Genomic DNA, 23,365 nt, shown 5'->3' with positions numbered 1-23,365 from the left:
AAAAAGAAAATAATAAAAACAGAAAGAAAATAGAGGACAGAAAATAAAAATCAATAAAAGTAAAAGTTGCTTTTTGAAAGGATCAAAAGAATTGAGAAAACTTTAGTGACACTGAAGCGAAAAAAAGAGAAGATGCAAATCACTAAAATCAGATATGAAAGTGAGTACATGGCTTCTGCCTTCAGAGAAATAGAAAGCAGTGTAAGAAAATAGTTTGAACAAAATCTGATAATCTAGATGAAATGAACAAATTCTGAGAAAGACACAAATTACCTAAACTGACCCAAGAACAAATAGAAAATCTCATCAAACCTATAATAAGTGGAGATTGAATCATTAATCAAAAACTTTCCAAGTAAAAAAAAGTCAAAGCAGATGGCTTCTCTGGTGAATTTTACTAATATTTACAGAATTAACACCAAGTTCTCAAACTCTCCAAAACAAGAGGGAACACTTTCTAGCTCATTGTATGAGGCCAGAATTACCCTGATACCAAAGTCAGATAAAGACATCAAAGGAATGTTACAGATCAATATTCTTTATGATTACTGTTGCAAAATTCCTCAACAAACTACCAAGAAACAAAATCCAACAACATATTAAAATAATTATACACCATGAGTAAATGGGATTTATGCCAGAAATGAAAGGGTGACAAAATATAAGAAAATCAATAAAGGTAATACAGCATAGTGATAAAACAAAGAATGAAGACCCACATGATCATCTCATGTGACACAGAAAAGGCATCTTATAAAATCCAACAGTCTTGATAAAATTTCTCAAAAATCTATGAATAGAAGGGAACTTTCTTAACTTGATAAAGGGCATTTAAGAAAACCCAGAGCTAACATCGTACTCAATCGTGAAAACTTTTCCCTAAGTTCAGGAACAGACAAGGATGACCACTTTCACCACTGCTATTCAACATTGTACTGGAACTTTTAGGCAGAGCAATTAGATAAGAAAAGAAATTAATGGTATTCAAATTCAAAAGGAAGAAATAAAACTATCTCTATTTCCAGTTATGAAACTATATGGAGAAAACCCCAAAGGATCCACAAGAAAGCTACTGGATATAACAATGAATAAATTTATGGAAGCGGAAGGGCACAAGAACAACTCAGAAAAACTGGTTGTGTTTCTATATACCAACAATCAATAATAATAATAATAATAATAATAAACAAAAGCAGTGGGACTACATCAAATTAAGAAGCTTCTGTATAGCAAAGGAAACCATCACCAAAATGAAAATGCAGCAGACAGAAAAAAAAATTGTAAGTCATATTTAACCACCAATTAAAACAAAAGTAGATTAGTGGTTGTCTGGGGATGGGGGTATGAGTGCAGACTACGTATAGGCATGAGGAAACTTTGTGGATTAATGGAAGTATTCCAATATTGAGATTGTGGTCATGCTTGCACAACTGTATCACACTTTACTAAAACTCACTGAACTCTACACTTATAATTAAAATGGAAGACTTTCATGGCATGCAGTTAAACTGCAATCAAATTTTTAAAAATGTAAAAGAATTTATTTAAGCAGACTCCTCTCAAAGGAATTATTCATTAAACATTTACTAAGTGTTTATTGTGTGGCAACCACTATTCTAGACACTGAAATGTAAATATGAAAAGTTATTCTCTGTCTCCAAAAATATTCCTAGGTAAGTAGGGGAAACACAAGTAAATAATTGCAAGAGTAGAGCAGGTGCTAAAACAGAGAGGGTACAGCAGGAGCAACCTGGAATTGGCAAGTCACTCTAACTTGAAACTCCATCTGATATGATCAGCTCATCAATCAAGTATAAGTAAGCACCTTATTTTTCCATCCAACAAACACTTTCAGAGAGCCTATTATGTGTCAGGTACAGTGATTAGTGTGTTGAGAATAACTATTAAGACCTGAAAAGTGAGTAGGAATTAGGAGGGTGAAAAGAGGAGGAAGGGGATTCCAGGCAAAGGAAAGCCTACATACAAAGGCTTGGAAATGAAATAGGAAAAGGAGTATGATATATTCAGGGAACTATACATATATCAGCGTGTCTGTAAAGTCTTCCTGTAGTTAAGTAAAGAGAAACAAGACCTAAAAGAGTCTAGTGTGCCACAGTGAACAGTGGACCCTACCCTAAGGGCACAGGGAGCTTTTTAAGGATTTTAGTTTTATTGATTCTATGTTATAAAATTTACTTATTTTGGGGGCACCTGGGTGGATCAGTTAGGTATCTGAACCTTGATTTTGGCTCAGGTCATGATCTCAGGGTTGTGAGATCGAGCCCTGTGTCAGGCTCCATGCCCAGCGTCGAGCCTGTTTGAGATTCTCTTTCTCCCTCTTCCTCTGACCCCTCACCCCCTGCTTGTGTGTGCTCTCTCTAATAAATAAATAAGGAATTTATCTATTTTATTTATATAAGGATTTCAGATTTATTTTGTGTAGAAGTAGCACTACAAGGTGAAGAATGGTTTGGAGAGCCACAAGAATAGAGTTGGAAGATCAGTAATCTTTCAGTAAGCTAGGTGAGAGATGAGTTAAAAAAGTGTATCCAGTTTAAAGAAGTATTAAGGAAGTAAGATCCATGTACTTTGGTGGTTTGAGAAATATGGGGCAGTGAATAGGAAGTAAAACCTTAGGTAGATATTCTGGGAGCAGCAGAGGAGAAAAGAGAAAGGCTTTAAAGAACCATTTTGTACTAGGAGCTCCTCTCTTGTATCTTTTGGAGGACATATTGAATAAAGAGGATATTAAACTATAAATAAATGGTCTAAAGTATTATTATTATTACAGCTCACATATTTATTCAGTATGAATCATGTGCAAGGCACTAAAGCAACTAAAATTTCATTTTATTTTATGTTTCTCACAAATTTAGTTATAATCCCATATTATAATGAGGAAATTGTTTGTTATAAAGAGTTTGAATAACTTACCCAGAACTGAAATTTGAATCTAGATCTATGTGAATCTAAAGCCTACGACAAATCTTTAATAGCAAATAATACTGCTATAACTGATTTGTAATAGATTTAAGATAAAATACATATTATACTTTATAAGTCTTCAGTCACTTTTAATAGGTTCGTGCTTGATTTCAAAAAGTGTCTTACAATCTATTACATTCCTATTCTCTGCTGCTGCCATTTATCATAAAATATACCATTGTTTTAAAACTTGCAGCTTATATTGCTTAAATAGACTCATTTCAGTCCTAAAGACACATAGAAACTGAAAGTGAAGGGACAGAAAAAGATATTCCACACAAATGGAATCAGAAAAGAAAAAAAAAAGCAGGGCATCAATATTATAGCAGACAAAATAGACTTTAAAACAAAGACAGTAGCAAGAGACAAAGGGCACTACAAAATGATAAAGGGAACAATCCAACAAGAGGTTAGAACATTATAAGGATTATGTACCCCAAACTGGAGCACCTAAACACATAAAGCAAATCCTACCGAGCTAAAGGGAGAAACTGACAGTAATGCAATAATAATAGGGGGTTTTAACATCCCATTTACGCCAATGGATAGATCATCCAGACAGAAAATCAAGGAAACAGTGGCTTTAAATGACACATTAGGCTAGATGGACCTAACAGGTATATAAATAGAACACTCCATTCAAAACCAGCATGATATACATTATTTTAAAGTGCACATGGAACATTCTCCAAGATAGATCATGTTAGACCACAAAACAAGTCTCAATAAATTTAAGAATTAAATCATATCAAGCATCTTTTCTGACCATGACAGTATGAAACTAGAAATTAATCACAAGAAAAAATGTAGAAAAAATACAAACACATGGAGGCTAAATAACATGTTATTAAACAATGAATGAGTCAAAGATGAAATCAAAGAGGAAATAAAAAAATACCTGCGAGACAAATGAAAATAAAAATACAATGGTCCAAAGTCTTTTAGACTCAGCAAAAGTAGTTGTAAGAGGGATGTTTATAGCCAATAGAGGTTTTCCTCAAGAAACAAGAAAAATCTCAAGTAAACTATCTAACCTTATACCTAAAGGAGCTAGAAAAAGAACAAATGAAGCTATACTAGTAGAAGGAAGGGAATAATAAAGATTAGAGCAGAAATAAATGAAACAGAGACTAAAAAAGCAAGAGAAAAGATCAATGAAACCAAGAGATGGCTCTTTGAAAAGAAAAAATTGATAAACCTTTCGTCAGACTCATCAAGAAAAAAAGAGAGGACTCAAATAAATAAGAAATGAAGAAAAAAAAACCCCGACACTACAGAAATACGAAGAATTATAAAATAATATCATGAAAAATTATATGCCAACAAGTTGGACAACCAAGAAGAAATAGAAAATTTAACAGACGGATTACTAGTAATGAAATTGAATCACTAATTACAAAACTCCCAACAAACGAAAGCCCAGGTGAATTATACCAAACGTTTAAAGAAAAATTATACCTCTTTTTCTCAAACTACTCCAAAAAGTAGAAAAGGAAGGCAAACTTATGAGTCCAGCATTACCCTGATACCAAAACCAGACAAAGACACTAGAAAGGAAGAAAAGTATAGGCCAGTATCTCTGATAAACATAGATACAAAAATCCTCAACAAAATATTAGCAACTGAATTCAGCAATACATTAAAAGAAAATCATTCACCACAATCAAGTTGGATTTATTCCAGTGATGCAAGGTGGTTCAATATTTGCAAATCAATCAATGTGATATATTACATTAACAAGAGCAAAAATAAAAACCACATGATTAACTCAATAGATGCATAAAATGCATGTGACAAAATATAAAATACATTAATGATAAACACTCTCAACAAAGTGGGTGTCTAGGGAACATTCCTCAACACAGTAAAGGCCATATATGAAAACCCCACAGCTAACTTCATACTTAAGGGTGAAAAACTGAAAGCTTTTCCTTTAAGATCAGGAATAAGACAAGGATGTGCATTCTCACCACTTTTACTCAACATAATACTAGAAGTTCTAGCTGCAACAATCAGACAAGATATAAAAGGCATCCAAATTAGTAAGGAAGAAGGAAAACTGTCACTATTTGCAAATGACATTATTCTATGTATGGAAAACCCTAAAGACGCCACGAAAAACCTATTAGAGATGATAAATCACTTCAGCGAAGTTGCGGAATAAAAACTAAAATACAGAAATATGTTACATTTCTATACACTAATAATGAAGTAGCAAAAGCAGTTATTAAGAAATCAATCCCATTTACAAAAGCGCTGAAAGAATAAAATACCTAGGAACAAAGTTAACCAAGGAAGTGAACGACCTATACTGTGAAAACTAAGACACTGATGAAAGAAATTGTAGACGACAGAAACAAATGGAAAGATATTCCAACTCATGGATTGGAAAAATTAGTATCATTAAAATTGCAACACTACCCAAAGCAACTTACAGATTCAATGCAATCCCTATCAAAATACAAACAACACTTTTCACAGAACTAGAATGTACAATCCTAAAATTTGTTTGGAATCACAAAAGCCAAATCAATCTTGAGAAAGAACAACAAAGCTGGAGGTATCACAATCTCAGATTTCAGGATATACTAGAAAACTATAGTAATCAGGGGCGCCTGGTGGCTCAGTCATTAAGCATCTGCCTTCGGCTTGGGTCATGATCCCAGGGTCCTGGGATGGAGCCCCATATTGGGCTCCCTGCTCAGCGGGAAGCCTGCTTCTCTCTCTCCCACTCCCCCTTGCTTGTGTTCCCTCTCTCGCTGTGTCTCTCTCTGTCAAATAAATAAATTAAATCTTAAAAAAAAAACTATAGTAATCAAAATAGTATGGTACTGGCACCAAAATAGACACAAATCAATGGAACAGGATAGAGAGTCCAGAAATAAACGTACACCTACATGGTCAATTAATCTATGACAAAGGAGGCAAGAATATATAATGGAAAAAAGACAGTCTTTTCAATAAATGATATTGGGAAAATCTGAGAGCTACATACAAGTAAATGAACCTGGACCACTTTCTTGCAACATATACATACAAAAAGAATAAACTCAAAATGGATTAAAGACCAAAATGTGAGATGTGAAACCATAAATCTCCTAAAAAAAAACATAGACAGCAATCTCTGGGACATTGGCCTTAGCTACATATTTATGGATATATCTCCGCAGGTAGGGGAACAAAGGCAAACATAAACTATTGGGACTATACCAAAATAAAAAGCTTTTACAAAACAATGGAAACCATCAATACAACAAAAGGGCAACCAACTGAATGGGAGAAAATATTTGCAAATGATAAATCTGATAAGGGATTAGTATCCAAAATATCTAAATAACTTATACAACTCAACACCATATAAATAAATAATCCAATTAAAAATGGGCAGAGGACCTGAATGGACACTTTTCCAAAGAAGATATCCAGATGGCTAACAGACACATGAAAAGATGCTCAACATCACTATTAGGCAAATAAAAACAACAAAAAGGTATCACCTTACACCAGTCAGAAAGGCTAGTATTAAAAAAACAAGAAATAGCAAGCGTTGGCAAGGATGTGGAGAAAAAGGAACCTTCGTACTGTTGGTGGTAATGTAAATTGGTGCAACCATGTGGAAAACAGTATCGGGGTTCCTCAAAAAAGTTTAAAATAGAAATACTACATGATCCATTAATTCCACTACTGGTTATTTACCTGAAGAAAACAAAAACACTAATTCAAAAAGATATATACACCCATATGTTTATTACAGCATTATTATAATAGTTAAGATAGGGAAGCGACCCAGGTGTCCATGATAGATGAAGAGATCTGGTGTACATACACACACAAAGCAGTATTATTCATCCATAAAAAAGAATAAGATCTTGCCATTTGTGTATAGATGGACCTAGAGGGTATTATGCTGAGTGAAGTCAGACAGAGAACGACAAATACTGTAGGATTTCACTTACATGTGGAATCTAAATGAACAAAAACCAACAGAAAAACTCGGACTCTTTAATATATAGAAGAGGGGCACCTGGGTGGCTCAGTAGGTTAAGTGTCTGACTCTAAAAATTATATAGAGGGGAGGAGGGTGGGGGGATGGGTTAGTCTGGTGATGGGTATTAAAGAGGGCACGTTCTGCATAGAGCACTGGGTGTTATGCACAAACAAGGAATCATGGAACACTACATCCAAAACTAATGATGTAATGTATGGTGATTAACATAACAATAAAAATTTAAAGGAAAAAAATTATATACATATCTATATATATAGAGAGAGAGAGACAGAGAGACAGAGAGAAGAGGGGTGGGGGGGAGAGAGAATAAATTGGTTGCCAGAGGGGAGGTGAGTGGGAGGATAGTGAAAAAGATAAAGGGGATTAAGGGGTACAAATTCCCAGTTATAATGTAAATAGAGATGAAAAGTACAGCACAGGGAATATATTCAATAATATTATAATAATGTACAATGACAGATGGTGACTACACTTATGGTGATCGTTCAATAAAGTATAGAATTTTTGAATCTACGTCATCTACCTGAAGCTAATATAACATTGTATGTCAATTATGCGTCAATAAGAACAAAAGCAGCCTACTCCCTCTAATGGAGACCTGCAACTATAAAAATAATTAAAATAAATAAATAATAATTAAATTTTTTAAAATGGCAGCTTATTTTGAAAAGATTATATGAGATATAGACTTAATGGACATTCTTAATACATGACAGATATAAGCAAATGTTTCAAATGAAGACTACTAAATCAAAGGAGAACAGAAAAATCACTTGAATAATATGAAGCAAAAAATTCTTGATTTAAAAAATACGAACTAGGAGAGAACATAAATAATTTATATAAGAAAGAATGCGTTTGAATAAATTTAGAGAAATCTTGTTCTCAAAGGATGAGTCACAATTTAGAAGTGAGTCAGTTTCAAACACTGAGTAAATAATATGGGTATGTGGCTGAGAACCAAAAACAACTGTAGTAAGGGGAACAATCAAAATTAAAGGGAGAGCAAAGAGCTTATTTCTAGGAAATGACCTCCCACAAGTACTCAGAAAATTAATGGTGAAATGGATTTACACTAACAAGTAGAAATTTATTATACTTGATAGAGGTAACTCAAAAGCTGTGTTAATTCAAGAGATATTAATATATAGTGAGGTTTTAAAACAAAATCACCAATTCTTATGTTTTTTCTGAAATCCATAATAAGCATTATATATTATAGAATCACTGATTTACTTAATTGTATTTTTGAGATGGATAATTACTTGGCAAAGTGGTCAGATAAGGAAAAGATTTACCATTAACATATTGCAGTTTTATAAAACTGAAACAGTGCATACTAGGAAGTCATAGTTGGTGGCCATCAACAAGTATGGTCACATATTTTAATAAGTAATTCAGAAGAAGTGGCATATAGTGTTTAAGAACACAGCTTGTGGGGTGCCTGGGTGGCTCAATCGGTTAAGTGTTATGATCTCAGGGTCATGAGATGGAACCCTGGGTAGAGACCTGCATTAGGCTCTGCTGCGCTGGGCGTGGAGCCTACTTAAGATTCTCTCTAACGGGTGCCTGGGTGGCTCAGTCATTGAGCTTCTGCCTTCAGCTCAGGTCATGATCCCAGGGTCCTGGGTTCAAGCCCTGCATCGGGCTCCCTGCTCCGTGGGAAGCCTGCTTTTCCCTCTCCCCTTGCTTGTGTTCCCTCTCTCGCTGTCTCTCTCTCTGTCAAATAAATAAATAAAAATTTTTTTTAATAAATAAAATCTTTAAAAAAAATTCTCTCTCTCCCTCTCCCTTTGCCCTTCCCCACCCCGCCCCACTCTCTTAAAAAAAAAAAAAAAGGAACACAGTTAGTGAGAGAGAGCCAAGGAGCATGTCCCGGCTCTGCCACTTACTATCTCTGTGCCCTCGGGCACGTTTCTTAACTGCTCGGAACCCGTTACTACATCTGTATAATGAGGATAAACAATACTGCTCACCTCAGGGAGATTTGGGAGGACTGAGATAAATGTAAAAGAGTTCCTGCCAAATAATAAGTACTGTTAAGTATTATGAAAAAGAAGTAAACAAACATTTGGAAAATTCTAAACTCTTAAATCCTTAAATGTTGCTGAGTAACAAAAACTGGAAACTTTCCTATGATTAAATTAAGAATACATTAGTTATGTGAGGTAATATGATGATAGGCAGGGGCAGGCTGAGTACAGGTAATGTCCATTCATCTCTGTGTGTAATAGGGAATAAAAAGAACTGACTTGCTATTGTGGAACAGAACAGGAAAATGGGGTTGCTTTGTGAGCTGCTATGGGAATGCAGTGCTCTGGACAAAGGATAAGTAGCAAACAGCACTTTCATCCATTCATCCACTACCCATCCACCATCTACCTAACTATGTATCCATCTGTCCAATCCGTAAGTCAACTCTTTAGTGAGTGAGGGTTAATTAAGCACAGAAGAGCTGTCTGTGTACCTACCCATATCCAAGAAGTACATCTTTGCTTTTGCTTATCAATGGATGGGGCATTTACACAGAATGAAAAGGCAGTATTGCAGATGGAAGAAAATAGGGTTGAAATGAAAGCCTAAGTTGTTTGAAAATGGAATAGGACATTTAAAAGAGGGGTGGCATTGGGATCTTCATAATTTATTCTCATGCTTCTTTATTGCTCTGACTGATAGCAGGGAATTCCACTCCAGTGTAATATACCAAAGAGGAATACATTTACTGTTTTTCCTCTCCTAGGCTGTATGTATCTAGAAGGCCTAAGAATAGGGAAGATCCTGGAATAATCACTTTCTTAGTCCTGTGGCAATCAAATAAGGAAGAGAGAAATGCCTGGTGAACATCACAGGGCAGTTATATGGGTTGCTCCACATATCACAGATCCGTTCAATTGGGGCAGGCTTAGAGAGACAAGTGCCCCAATTAAATATTAGCTAAAGTAGTAAAAAATCACCTCTTAAATCATAAAATAGCAATGTAATAATGTAAAAACAATCATCCTACAGAATTTTTAAGTACTTTAAATTTAGTATCCAACGGTTCAATTATATATTCTAATACCTTACATCATTAAAAAAAATAAAAGAACAGTGTAGTTTTGAGAATACAGAATGTCATCAGAGGTACAGCTTTACTAAAAAACCTCTGACCTAGAAAGGCAAGAATCTAATATATATACAAACCTGTACATAAAGGCTTCAGGGATTTCAAGTCCTAGTTTTTCCTCAGGCTTGTGTGTCTTAAAAGAAATGAATACGGCTTTAATGCTGCTTTAAATGCTGAGTATGTATAAAATCAGGACTCTGAAGCAGCAATTTTATAATTTGTATATAAATTACCATTTCCAATCAAAAAGCATTCAAAATATTTTATCAGAATCACATCTGGCATCCGTGACTCACCAAGATAGATGCCTCAGTCTTTGCTAGAAAGTAGGAACTCACAGAGTAATCACTTTTGCTATGGCAACTACTGCAGGGCAAGCGCCACAGTGACATGAAATGGAACAAACTGGACTTAAAATATTCTAAGAACATCTAATCACTTTATGTTCCGCATGGCAATGTGTGAATATATAAATTATTTCAATTTTACCAAAAAATTTTTAACAGTATTGTCTTTAGTAGGATAGGGGCAGGTCAAGAGGAGGGAAACAAAGGTTCAGCAGGTTAGAGAGGCAACTGTTTAAATTGGTTGCTTTTACTTTGATCATGTCAGAATAAATTGGCACTAGAAAGACCCAGGAAATATTGAGAAGCTATGCAAATACTGGTAGTTTGTTTCAATGTTAAATAATAAATACTATAGATAACACATGTTGTCAGAATTCAGGAATTAGAAAAACAGAAATATGAGGACTAAGAATAAAAATTTATAAGGACCCAGGATGTCTCCTGAAATCAGCACCCATCTATTTTAGAAATTTACAACACCTTAGTTGAAGTACTTAACTTTAATCAAAATGAGCGAAAGTAATGTTAGATCAGTTCTCATCACATAAATGACACTTAGACGTTGTGGTTTAGTAGGATTATAGTTAAAGATACTTAAGACAGGTCCTAAATTTGGGCTCAATTCTTAAAAACCAATTAAATAAACTAGAATATATTTTCATTTAATTGAATTATTCATTCAAAATGATTCATTGAGTATTTACAGTGTGACTGGCACTGCTCCAGGCATGAAATATAGCAGTGAACAAAACACACCAATGGGATATATTCTAGTGACAGTACATGAGTAAAATGCACAGTATGTCAGATAGTGATAAATGCCAGGAGAAAAATAAAGAAGGAAAGGAGATAGGTGTGCTGGGAGAAGGGGGCAGAATTTACATAGAGCGATCAGGGAAGGTCTCTGGATAGGGAGATATTTCAGCAAGACTAGAAGGTTATCAGGGAGTGACCCATGAAAAATATCAGGAGGAAGAGCATTCTACAGAGAAGAAAGAGCAAAGGCAGAAGGCCTCAGGAGAAACTGTGCCTGGCCTGTTTGAAGAACACAAAGAAGCCAGTATGGTTGGAATACAGTTACATTTACACTATTAGGAAGAAAGGTGGGATACTTTGGGCAGGTACTCCTTCATTTACCCATCATCCCTCTTCTAAAAGGCATTTTAAACAAGGATATACTGATACCCAATTCTGTGTCTCTCTAGAGTTTGTATCTCCCATTTGTATCGTTTTAGTGTCTGACAGACATCTCAAACTTAACGTGTCCAAAACAGAACTATTAATTAACAAACTCCAAATTTACTCTTCCTACTCCTTTTCTACCTTAGTGAATGGTTTTACCACCCAGTTATTCAAGCCCAAAACCTAGAAATCACCCTTTCTTCTTCTTCTCTTCCCTCCAACATCCAATCCATCAGCAAGTCCTGTCAACTTAGTCTCCAACATCTAAATATGACTGCTTCTCTTACCTCCTAATGATTGCCCTGATCTAAGTCCTCATATTCTTTGCCTGGTTAGTTCCTCTTAACAAGTCTCCTTGAAGCTTCCAATTACATCTACAATAAAATCCAAACTCTTTATCTAGGTCCACAAGGCCCCAAAGACCTGGCCAAGTGCTGGCCTTCTTTTTGTTCCTTCAACATTCACTCAGGTGTTATCTCTAACATGGGACACTCTCCTAAGACCTCCTGTGACTTCATTCAAGTCTTGGGTCAAATATGACCTCCAATCAGTTATGGGAAACAGCTCTTCTTACTTCCTATTACAGTACTTTATTTCCTCAAAGCTCTTACCACTTTCTAAAAATACCTTACTAATTTAATTCTTCTCGTCTTTTCCCCCTTGATTGAATTTTAACTTCATGAGAGCAGGGTTCTTGTATGCTTCACTTGTGGTATATGCCAAGCAGCTAGAATAGAGCAATCCAAATAGTAGGCACTCAAGAAATATTTTTTGAATAGAGTAATATCTTGTACATCTTTCAGTATAAAACAGGAAGAAAAGTGAATGAGAAAACAACTGATCACTATATAATTTTAAAGAATAAACTATTTGATTGAACTGATATGTCTGTACCATAAAATTCAAAGGAGAATATAAGTATTATATTTCAAATTCCTTGAATTCAGGAATTACATCTAATTTGCCCATACTCCATATATTAAAGTATTCTGTATTTGTATCTACTTAATACATTTAAGAGAATCTGAAACCTCAAATATTTCTCTGAATTCAGTTGGAATTCCGTGTTACTTTTTGATGAAAAAACAAATAAAGCTACTTAACAAAGAGCAGCCAATTTCCAAGTATAAGAAACAAACAATAGACTACACTATTAAGTCTTTAGAATAAAGGCAGCCTTAAATGACTCATAAGGAGACTAAGCCCAGAAAACAACACCCAGGACTTTCCCCTATGCAATTTCTTTTATAATATAATTGTCCTCTATTTGAAAGCATTTGATTTTCAAAATTCTTTTGTAAAAAAGAATATGAACATTCAATTCTCCATTAGCATTCAGGCTAAATATGAAATTTAAATTTCCATACATGGCTCATCTGATTTACTTTTATTACCAGATCAAGCACTAACAAGAAACAATTTTCATTTGACAGATTGTTACTGAATATACCTAACTGTAAAACAAGTATAAGTGCCATGTTATTTTGAACTAAGCATTTCAGCTCCACCATGGTTAATTTGGAATTAAAACCTGAGTTTTTACCAAGCAGCATATAGCCTTCATAAAATAATCTGATTTTGGGGTTTCCCTCTTTTTCCCCTTCACTTTAATAAACATCGTTGTTTATTTACTGGGCTAGGCAATGGGGATATTCAATTTAATAAGACTGGGTCTCAACCATCAGTGACACCATCTATGTTAATAACATTCAAGGATGACCAAGTTTTGTATTTTCATCAGCTCCTTTTTTTTTTTTAAGATTTTATTTATTTATTTGACAGAGAGACAGCGAGAGAATTAAGACAAGCAGGGGGAGTGGGAGAGGGAGAAGTAGGCTTCCCACCAAGCATGGATCCCAGTGCAGTGCTCGATCCCAGAACCCTGGGATCATGGCCTGAGCCGAAGGCAGATGCTTAATGACTGAGCCACCCAGGCACCCCTCAGCCCCTTTATATCTTATAAAATTATTTAGATGACCTGACTGACAATTCCCAGGCTTCACCAACATGCTAGGTCTTCTCCCTTCACTTGAAGAATAAAGTGTGATCTTCTTATGATGATCTGATATACATGAGTTAGCATCAGATCTGGATATACAAATTTATTATGTATTATGAGATTTAAAATGATTCAATTTATAGAAAACGCTAACATTCTACTAAGCTTTCAATTTTCCTTTTAGTTTTGTAGCTTTTTATTGATTTCTCCTATATCTGGCACTGCATACAAAATTAATGTTTTCTCTAAGTCTGGTTAAAATTCTATTTGATAGGGAAAAAAACGTATCTTATTTTTCTTGACTTTTTTTGTCCTATGTAATTTAATAAAGAGATACCACCTTGTCTGTAGAAATTCTAGAATATGGTATTTTTTTTTAAGATTTTATTTATTTATTTGACAGAGAAATAGAGAGAGAGAGCACAAAGTAGGCAAAGCGGCAGGCAGAGGGAGAGGGAGAAGCAGGCTCCCCGCTGAGCAGGGAGCCTGATGCGGGGCTCAGTCCCAGGATCCTGGGATCATGACCTGAGCTGAGGGCAGCTGCTTGACCGACTGAGCCACCCAGGAGCCCTAGAATATGATATTCTGACTGAACTCTAACATATAGTTTAAAAGAGTTATACAGTATGATAAGACACAAAATATGTTTTCTAGAAGATGACTGCTTAACTATTAGAGGCATCTATGGGTTGCAGATCTCCCAAGTACCTCATCTGACACTAGCCAGTAGCAGCCACTATTTATGGGCTGATTTCTAAGGCTCAGAGACTGCTAAAGAATTCTACAAACAATGCCTTTTGGGTCACTAGTGCCCTTGTAACCTGTAAATGCAAAGGCCTTTTCTTGTCATAATATCGTCAGTGGTTTTCCACCACCTTTTATTCCTTCTTTCTCTGCCAAGTTATTTATACTCTCTTCCTTAGAGGGCTCATTTGGGTCTTGACTTCTTATCTCTTGGAGGACTTTTAAACTTGCTTTGCATTATTCCTGAACCTAGGTTACCTATATGTTCCAGCTTTGTCTTATTAGTATAATTAACATGTTGACTCTAAAGTATCTATAAAGTATTCAAACCAGCTTTCTCTTCTAATTATCTAGCTCTATGAAGGACGGTAGAGAAAATAATTCTTTTAGTCATTCTGAGGCTTTTTTTTTTTAACTCTCTAGTGTCAAACCAATCACTAAATTTACTGATTCTTTTCTTTGCAATGTTTCTCACACTTGTCCCTCCCATTTATTGATGTAGTTAGTGCATGCTCTTAGTATTTCAGACCTGACCTGTCTTCTGACTGGTTTCTATCCCTAGAAAATCCAATATCTTAAGACTTTAAATCTGCCTCTCTTTTGATATAAAAATCTCAGGCATATCAGAGATTCTAATGATTTTTCCCTGAATTCCTTTTCCATATCCAAGAAGCAATACCTTCTGCATATCCCACCAGACCAGAAGATTTTTACTTTCTGAAGTTAATTTAAAAAGGTAATAATACAAAGATGTTCAAAATTCTACTACTTCCCACTGCTTTCACAGAATAAAATTAACATTTGTTCATCTGCTATCATTTGGTAATTCAATGTGTTCTCAGTCCATTTTTATATGTTTTTACATTTTTACAGAAATCTATTCAAGCCTAAGTGGTTTACTCACTAGTCACTAACCACACCCTGTTTTTATAACTCTACATATTTTTAGCCAAACCTCAGAGTTGTTTAAAAGTCCAGTCCAAAATCTCACCTCTTCCATGAGTCTTCCTATCCTTTCTCAGCCTAAAGTGATTCGATCTGCCACAATACTTTGCATCTTGTCTGCGGCATTAATTCCATAATTAACAGTGAAATATAGTCTAGTTTCTCATATATTGTGGCAGTTGTTACTCTATTGTGTTTTTTACAAATTTGTCTTTTGTTTTCCCGATTATACTATACATTTCTTAAAGGCAAGGACCTTACATTAAAATCTGTGCTTTTTTTTTTTTTTAAAGATTTTATTTATTTATTTGAGAGAGAGAGAGAGAATGAGAGAGAGAGAGAGCACGAGAGGGAAGAGGGTCAGAGGGAGAAGCAGACTCCCCGCTGAGCAGGGAGCCCGATGCGGGACTCGATCCCAGGACCCCAGGATCATGATCTGAGCCGAAGGCAGTCGCTTAACCAACTGAGCCACCCAGGCGCCCAAATCTGTGCTTTCTTATATGGCATTCAGTATAATATCTGAAACATAAGAGGTCTAACTTTTGCATTTTATTTGTAGGAGTTAAAGATCTTATTAAAATTAAAGATCTTGTTAAAGTACTCTAAAGAAGTTCATCCAACTCAGAGGATAGGATCAATTATATATGAACTTAGAGGTACTATGCCAAAAAAATCTAATGACACTTTAGGTGCATACTTTGGTTTCTTTCTTGCCCTTGCTGACTATTACTCTTCCATAATTTACTTTTTAATAATTAAATTAATATATTAATCTAACCACATAACAGAAAATCTGAAAAACAGGGAATAAGATAAACTATTAACCTGCTTTCACATAGCCATTACTATTAGTTTGATATATTCTTTTCTAATCTGTTTTTTTTTAAGATGATTACATTGTGTAACATATTGTTCTGCTCCTTCTAACAGAATCTTCATAGCCATCATTTTCATTGGCTATATAATATTCCATGGAGTTTTACTTAGCTGATTTCTGGAATAGTATTTCTTTGTCTTATTAAGGAAATAAATAACATTATATTTAGCTTGAGTATTTATTCTGGGTTTTTTTGGTAAAGGCTCCTGATTTGTGTGATTTCAAACCACCCTACCCACCTCCCTTTGGCTATACCAGAATAGCCTAAATTTAAAGTAGATCTTTTAAAATCTTTAATAAAATATTTTATGTTAGCAGCTAAAAATTTCATCATAGATATAAAACAACCTCTGTTTCTAGACAACTTAAGTGAGTTGGGAGGCATTTAAACCCTCCTTTCTTGTACAGGATTCTTCCTATAAGCTCGATTATTTTTATTCAAGCCAGTGCTTTTTTTAACCCATTGTTACCCATTTAGTAAATGCTGAATTTCTGAAATCATGCTGACTTCCTGGCTGTCAGTCTCTTCTCTTGACTTGGTTCTAAGAGAGAGCGAGAGAGAGAGCGAGCGTGTGTGTGCGTGCGTGCGTATTTCGGGAGGAGTTGAGGATGGAGGGCAGGATGAAATTCTGTGACAGATGTATTCAAATGTATAGAAAACGTGTATTTTGTATATATTAACATTTGTAACCTTATTCGATTCATCTGCTTTTTTGGACTCATTAGCAGTCTTGTTTTTTGATAATACCCAACTAAAAATACATGGACTTTTAAAAAGACATTGTGGGATATTTACTTAAAGCTTACAGATATATTAAAAGTGTTTACTGATATGTTACCTAAAGTCATTAAAAATAGTGGGGATATATAGTTATGTTTCTTAATGGACTGTATCCTATATTCTGCACATTTAAAAAATGCCAACGTGTAAATGTCTAAATTTATGGTTAGAAGAATTAAAAAAAAATTTAAGTAAAGCTACTAATAATTTTGTTAAAACAAGGCACTTTATCATACAAAACACAAAATTATAAAACAAGTAATTTCAATTTGGACTTTTCACCCCCCTGCCAATTTGGAGATTCTTAGCCAGAGATTAAGGGAGGTATATGTGCCCTCTGAAAATTACATAATGCATATCTACTTTTTTTTCTAGAGAGAGACTTGGAAAAGTATTTGTCATTAATCCAGCTAATCAAGTCAGGCAGCAAATTAAAAAAAAAATTTCATATATTCTATAACTTGACTATTTGCTTAATAAAGACTGTAAATCAGGCACCATAAATCTGCTCAAAATCAAAGTAATATTTAACATAATGAAACTAAAATACAGTACAATATAGAGATGTATGCTGATGTTTCCATCAAATAACACTATTAAACCTGCTTTAGCTGCCTTAGGATTTATCTCTATGACACTGATCGATTTTGGCAACTGAGCAAAGAGCAGTAACAACAATAAAACCAGGTAAGTCCGATGAAAAGACTCATACAGTAATTTCTTGTGATCTTACTGTGTGCCCGACACTGTGCTTTACTTACATTGTGTTATTCACTGTAGTCTTGTGAGGTGGATATGATCGTCACTGTCATTTTATGAATGAGGAAACTGAGACCTCTGGACATGGTGACATGTCATCTGGATTCTGAGGAACAGGCTGAGGTGTTTATTGGCAGAATGAAGGAAAAGTAGGAGGGGAGTGAGCTTCAAACTCTTAGATGGTGGTCATCTAGACTACTTTCCCATCTAATACTAAAATCCTTTTTAATAATAATTGACAAATGGTGAAAGAGCCATACATGTTTTAGAAGTTCCTAACCAATGTGAACTTGATTTATGGTATAGAATCTCATGGAAAACAGACATTCATGTGTTCTCATGTGACAAATTCCTAATAGATGTTATTCTTCTTTGGAATTAAGATGTAAATAAAAATGGTTTTTAGTATTCAAGTTTCAAGAGGTCAGGTTAACTCCAATTTTTTTTTTTTTGGTTCCATAATCTAGATATATATGAAGATTTTTTCACAATAATTACTATTTGGTATTGTCTAGAAAAGCCTCAACAGACCTCCTTGTTTTGCATGTTACTCCTGCAAATAGGAGTCCCTTAAGTTCAAATTATACTTTAAACATAAATGTCATAAATTGCTCCTTGTATTAAGGAATTGACTACCTACCATGTATATTACTAGAAAAGGAATCTTTTAAATCTTTAATAGTTCTGAAGGCAATAAAATTATATCAGGGATGGGAAATTAATATGACTAGGTTAGAGAGAGGGGTAGAATTTGAAAGATGAAAAGAATCTTACCAAAGTCTGCAAATGCGGACTGTCCGACCACCATCATATTTGGAGGTTTTTCAAATACAGTATTGAGAGAAAAATTTCCATCCTGTTAATGGCAGAAAATTTTGGGTTAGTCTATCAATTCATTCGTCAAGTGTGAAAGACAGCATTTAAACTGAAGCAGGGAAATAATTTAAGGCTTTTGTTGTGCTGCACAAAAATCATTCCACTTTCCTATAATACCTTTATCATAAAAAAAAAAAGAAACTGCTGTGAGTTGATAAAGATTGCCTGGAGTGCTTTTCTTGCTGTCACTTCCAATTTTATATACTTTACTACATCTTCTTTATAATTTCAGACATAATGAGTGTCTTCTACTTTCAAGTACCATGGAAATAGTATATTTGGTATATTCTTTATATTTGGTAATATAAAGAAGTAGAAAAAAAATTGTTCCTACCTCGAGGGAGCTTATAGTCCAGGTGGGAGATAAGATATGTCAGGAAAATAGAATTTCTGAAGGTAATATATATAAATGGTACAAGTAAGTAGCAAAGACACTATGTTGTAGAGATTTCAAAGGAAGAAGATTTCTGTTGGATACAATTAAGAAAAAAATTAAGATTCGAATGAGATGAGAATTCCACTGATCCTTATAGAGCTAATTCCTTAGCAATTCAAGTTTATGTATCATTGAAAAAAGGGAGCAAAGGATTAAGTCAACTGGCAGATACTAACCAGGGGTGGCTAAGCTAAACAAGAAAGAAAACCCATTAAAGATCATTTGTTTCAGTTACTCTTTCAAAAATGGAGAGTTAACACATCTTAGTTATAAAAATATGCATTTCTTTAAATTATTCTTTCCTTTCTATAATTTTAGATGACAACACCAGAAAAATCAGCCAAAACACTGAATTTGGGATTTGAAGCACTTAGTTCTATTCAGAGCTCTCTTCTTACCACTGATATCTCTATTCACTATTTGACATACCAACTCTGATTACTACATGCTTTATATAGATATTTATATGTTGGAAAATACTTTAAAAAATTAAATTTTTTCCTCTAAGGATACTGCAGATTTGCAAGTTAATTTTTTAAGAAATCCCTTCTGAAATTTACAGAGAATGGCACTGCTACATTGAAAACATGAAGACCAAATGCTTGAGGAACATGAGTTAAGTGCGTAAGATTTGTCTTGTGACAGGCAATTTTCCAAACGTTTTAACATTCCATTATCTGCATGCAGAAATATATTTCCCCTATAATTACTAAAGTATCTGATATATTTTTTGAGTGATCTTTCTATAGAAATCTTATTTATGTAGTGTCTTAAACCTTATGAATCCCCTCTAGTCTTACTGATACCTGAAATTACATCACAGATATATCAAAGGAGCCAAAGTTCTGACTGAAGTGTCAAGTGTTTTTGCATTTTAGAAAGATCACAGCATTGGATACATAGGGGACATAATGGTTCTAGAATGAATGGAAAAATCTCTTTTAAAATATATCAACTTCGTGTAACATAAAGTGGAATATCAACCCATTATACTAATTCAAGTGAACAAATTACCCCAGTGAAATTCTGTTAAACTTAGTAAATATACCTAGAAATATTTCTGGATATAACCTCACGAAGTATCTCTATCAAGTAACACTGAGTACTTCCCAGGTGATGGCCTTCCATGTCTGAGATGCCACATTGCCCTGAACCTCAATAGAAGAAAGGCAATACTTCCTTCCAACCGCTGGAGAAAGAGAATATATTCTTGGTATAGTGTGGGAGAAAGGGCACTAGACATGGAGTTAGATGACAGGGGTTCTAGTCCTGCTTTCATTGGCAAGTTGTATCGCTTTGAACAGCCACTTACTGCTCTGGGCCTCAGTTCTTAATTGTTTAGTAGGGGATAAGTGTACTGTCTACCTGAAGGTTCTGGAGAGGATCAATGCAGTGATAGATTAGAAAGTATTCTGCAAAATGTGAAGTTATCAGGCAAGTACATGGTATTTTTATAATGGCAGTCCTGTGCTTATGAGCTGCAAGTACTTTTTTCATGGGCTGCTATTTGACACTAACACACTGCATTCTATCCCATTCTTTACCATGCTGCTCTTACTGGCCTTCTCTGTATCCCTACAACCCAAAGTTGGGCTAAGTCACTAGGGGTTCTGATGCAGTTATGTCTTTTGCCTTTCACCAAATGAATGACTTAAGGGTAGAAATTTTAGAGACAGATTTCCTAGTTCAACCTCTAGCTCCACTGTTTGTTAGCATTCAGATCTGAATAAGTTAGTTTTTTTTTTAAGATTTTATTTATTTATTTGATAGAGAGACAATGACAGCAGGAACACAAGCAGGGGGAGTGGGAGAGGGAGAAGCAGGCTTCCCTCTGAGCAGGGAGCCTGATGTGAGGCTTGATCCCAGGACCCTGGGATTGTGACCTGAGCCAAAGGCAGATGCTTAACCACTGAGCCACCCAAGCGCCCCCTGAATAAGTTGTTCTAAGTATCTGTTTACTTATCTTGAAAATGTGTTTTTACAAAGTTTTTGTGAGGATGAGTGAGATAATCCATATAAAGTGCTTAGTAGAATATATGCACATAGTATGCATTTAGTTAACATTGACTATTATCACTAGTAGGAACACTAGTAGGAATACCACTATTTCTGCTACCAAAACTACCACCTACCATTGAAACAGCTAACCTATTGCCATTGATAGAGGAAACTACCTGCCATTTTCTGCTTTAATGCCAACCATAAGTGCAATGTTGTAACAAGTATCTTTTTGTAGATGACCATGCTTTGGCCTGCGTGGGTTTTTGTTGTTGTTGTTGTTTTTTAGAGAGAGAGGGAGAGGGGCAGAAGGAGGAGAGGGGCAGAGGGAGAGAGAATCTTAGGTAGGCTCCATGCCCAGTGCGGAGACTGATGCAGAGCTTGATCTCATGGCCCTGAGACCATGACCTGAGTGTAAATCAAGAGGCGGGTGCTTAACCAACTGTCCCCAGCCCACATGTTTAAATATTTAATGTTAAAACTGTTATATTTACAAAGTTTGAAAAAATGACCAAGAAGCAATATCTGATGACTATTTTGTGTCTACATCTTTATTCTTATAAAGCAATGATTCTCAAGTGGGGGTGATTTTGTTCTCCAGGGGACATTGGACAATGTCTGGAGATTTATATGATTATCATAACTGGGGTCAGCTACTAGCATCTAAGTGAGCAGAAGTCAGAGATACTGTTAAACAACCTACAGTGCACAGGACAGAACTCTACAATAAAGAATTATCTGGCCCCAAAAGGTAATAATGCCAAGATGGAAAATTTCTGACATAAAGTGTGATGGGTAAAGCCCAATGACTGCCATTCTTGTCCTAGCTGTTCTCCTTTCTAACACTTACCTAGTCTCTTCTTTGAGTTCTAGCCTTACATTTCTAACCACCTCCTTGGTATGTCTCTTATCTGAAATAATTTTTTTCCTGCCTCAAATTAGATACTTCATTTGTCTTTTCTGTTACCAGTCACTAATAGAAAACATGAGTTAATCTTGCATTAATGGTCTTTCTCTCTTATATTTATCCCTTCTAGGCCATTCCCAATACTTTAGTCTTTTAATCATTCACCTCTTTCTCAGGTTATAGTAAATTCCACCTCAGTTATCTCCCTGCCTTCAGATTTTCCATGCAAGCTTATCTGATACAGAGTAGCAAGATAACTACAATAATGAAAGCTCTTTTCATCTCACCTTCAGTCCTAAAACATTTAAAAGCTTCTCAATAAATATTTAAAAGATCAAATTACTTTAGAAGTCAAGGCTTCTGTTGATCTTATCTGAGCCAATTCTTCTAATCTTACCTTTTAGTATCTTTTCATGCTCTGGCCCAAACCAGCCAAGTTCTATACTCTGAACATGTCCTGAGTTTCCTTTGTACTTCCTTGTCTATCTCTTTCTTTTTTGTCACTTCCAACCACTAATATCCCACTCATCTGTACTGGTCATTTCAAATACCACATCTTTCTTGAAGTCTTCCCTGATGATCCTGGGGGGACCGAATGGAAGCAACTGCTCTGCCTCTGAGCTACTTGTAGCATGAGGTCTGTATGTCTCATCAAACCATCCAGAGTTGCCCACACTCACATCTTAGCCCTTTTGGCCTATAAGCTCCTTTAACTTTTGTGCCTCCTGGAGCACCTACATGGGACTGCGTGCACAACTGGCATTCTTTTTTTTTTAAAGATTTTATTTATTAATTTAACAGAGAGAGACACAGCGAGAGAGGGAACACAAGCAGGGGGAGTGGGAGAGGGAGAAGCAGGCTTCCCATGGAGCAGGGAGCCAGATGCGGGGCTCGATCCCAGGACCCTGAGATCATGACCTGAGCCGAAGGCAGATGCTTAATGACTGAGCCACCCAGGCGCCCCCACAACTCACATTCTAACAAGATTTGCTGAAGCTCTAGTTCTACTACCTAACATAATTTCAAGGTTTTTTTTTTCTCTTAGTGAATACTACAAATTGTCTGCCCAATCTCTAACTGAAAATAATCCTCCATTTTACCTGAACTAATTAATATTGAGTCTACATTTCTCTTAATTTGTACCAGTGATTTATTAATTGTTAACATGGGTACCTTACTGATCCAGCTGTTTTACAGCAAGAACAACCCTTAGTCTCTATTGTCCAATAGCCAACTTATTAACTTTCTTTAAAGACAATAATAATAAAAAAGACCAAGTCAAAATCTAATCTCTTCTTGATGATTTTTCTCCTACTACATTGCTTTACTAGATTTAATTCAGCAGGCTGCCACTACTTTCAAGATCAGGAGACATACCCAACTTCCTAATATATAACAACAGAGAGTTAGACAA

The 23,365-nt window shown here is 35.2% G+C and overlaps 1 protein-coding gene across 1 annotated transcript in view; it reads right to left on the bottom strand.

Moving 5' to 3' along the window:
- Window positions 1-23,365, bottom strand: part of ITFG1 (integrin alpha FG-GAP repeat containing 1) — a 332,983-nt gene that overhangs the window by 203,750 nt on the left and 105,868 nt on the right. Inside the window, exon 8 of the mRNA XM_025852344.2 lies at window positions 18,509-18,590. Coding sequence (XP_025708129.1) covers window positions 18,509-18,590 — 82 coding nt within the window. The remainder of the gene's footprint in view (window positions 1-18,508; window positions 18,591-23,365) is intronic.

The sequence above is a fragment of the Callorhinus ursinus genome, unplaced genomic scaffold (assembly GCF_003265705.2).
Source record: "Callorhinus ursinus isolate GAN/ISIS: 27379988/994484 unplaced genomic scaffold, GSC_fseal_2.0 scaffold56, whole genome shotgun sequence".
NCBI classification, from domain to species: Eukaryota; Metazoa; Chordata; class Mammalia; order Carnivora; family Otariidae; genus Callorhinus; species Callorhinus ursinus.
Note: the sequence above shows the minus strand (reverse complement) of the source record. Positions and strands in the feature narration are given on the sequence as shown.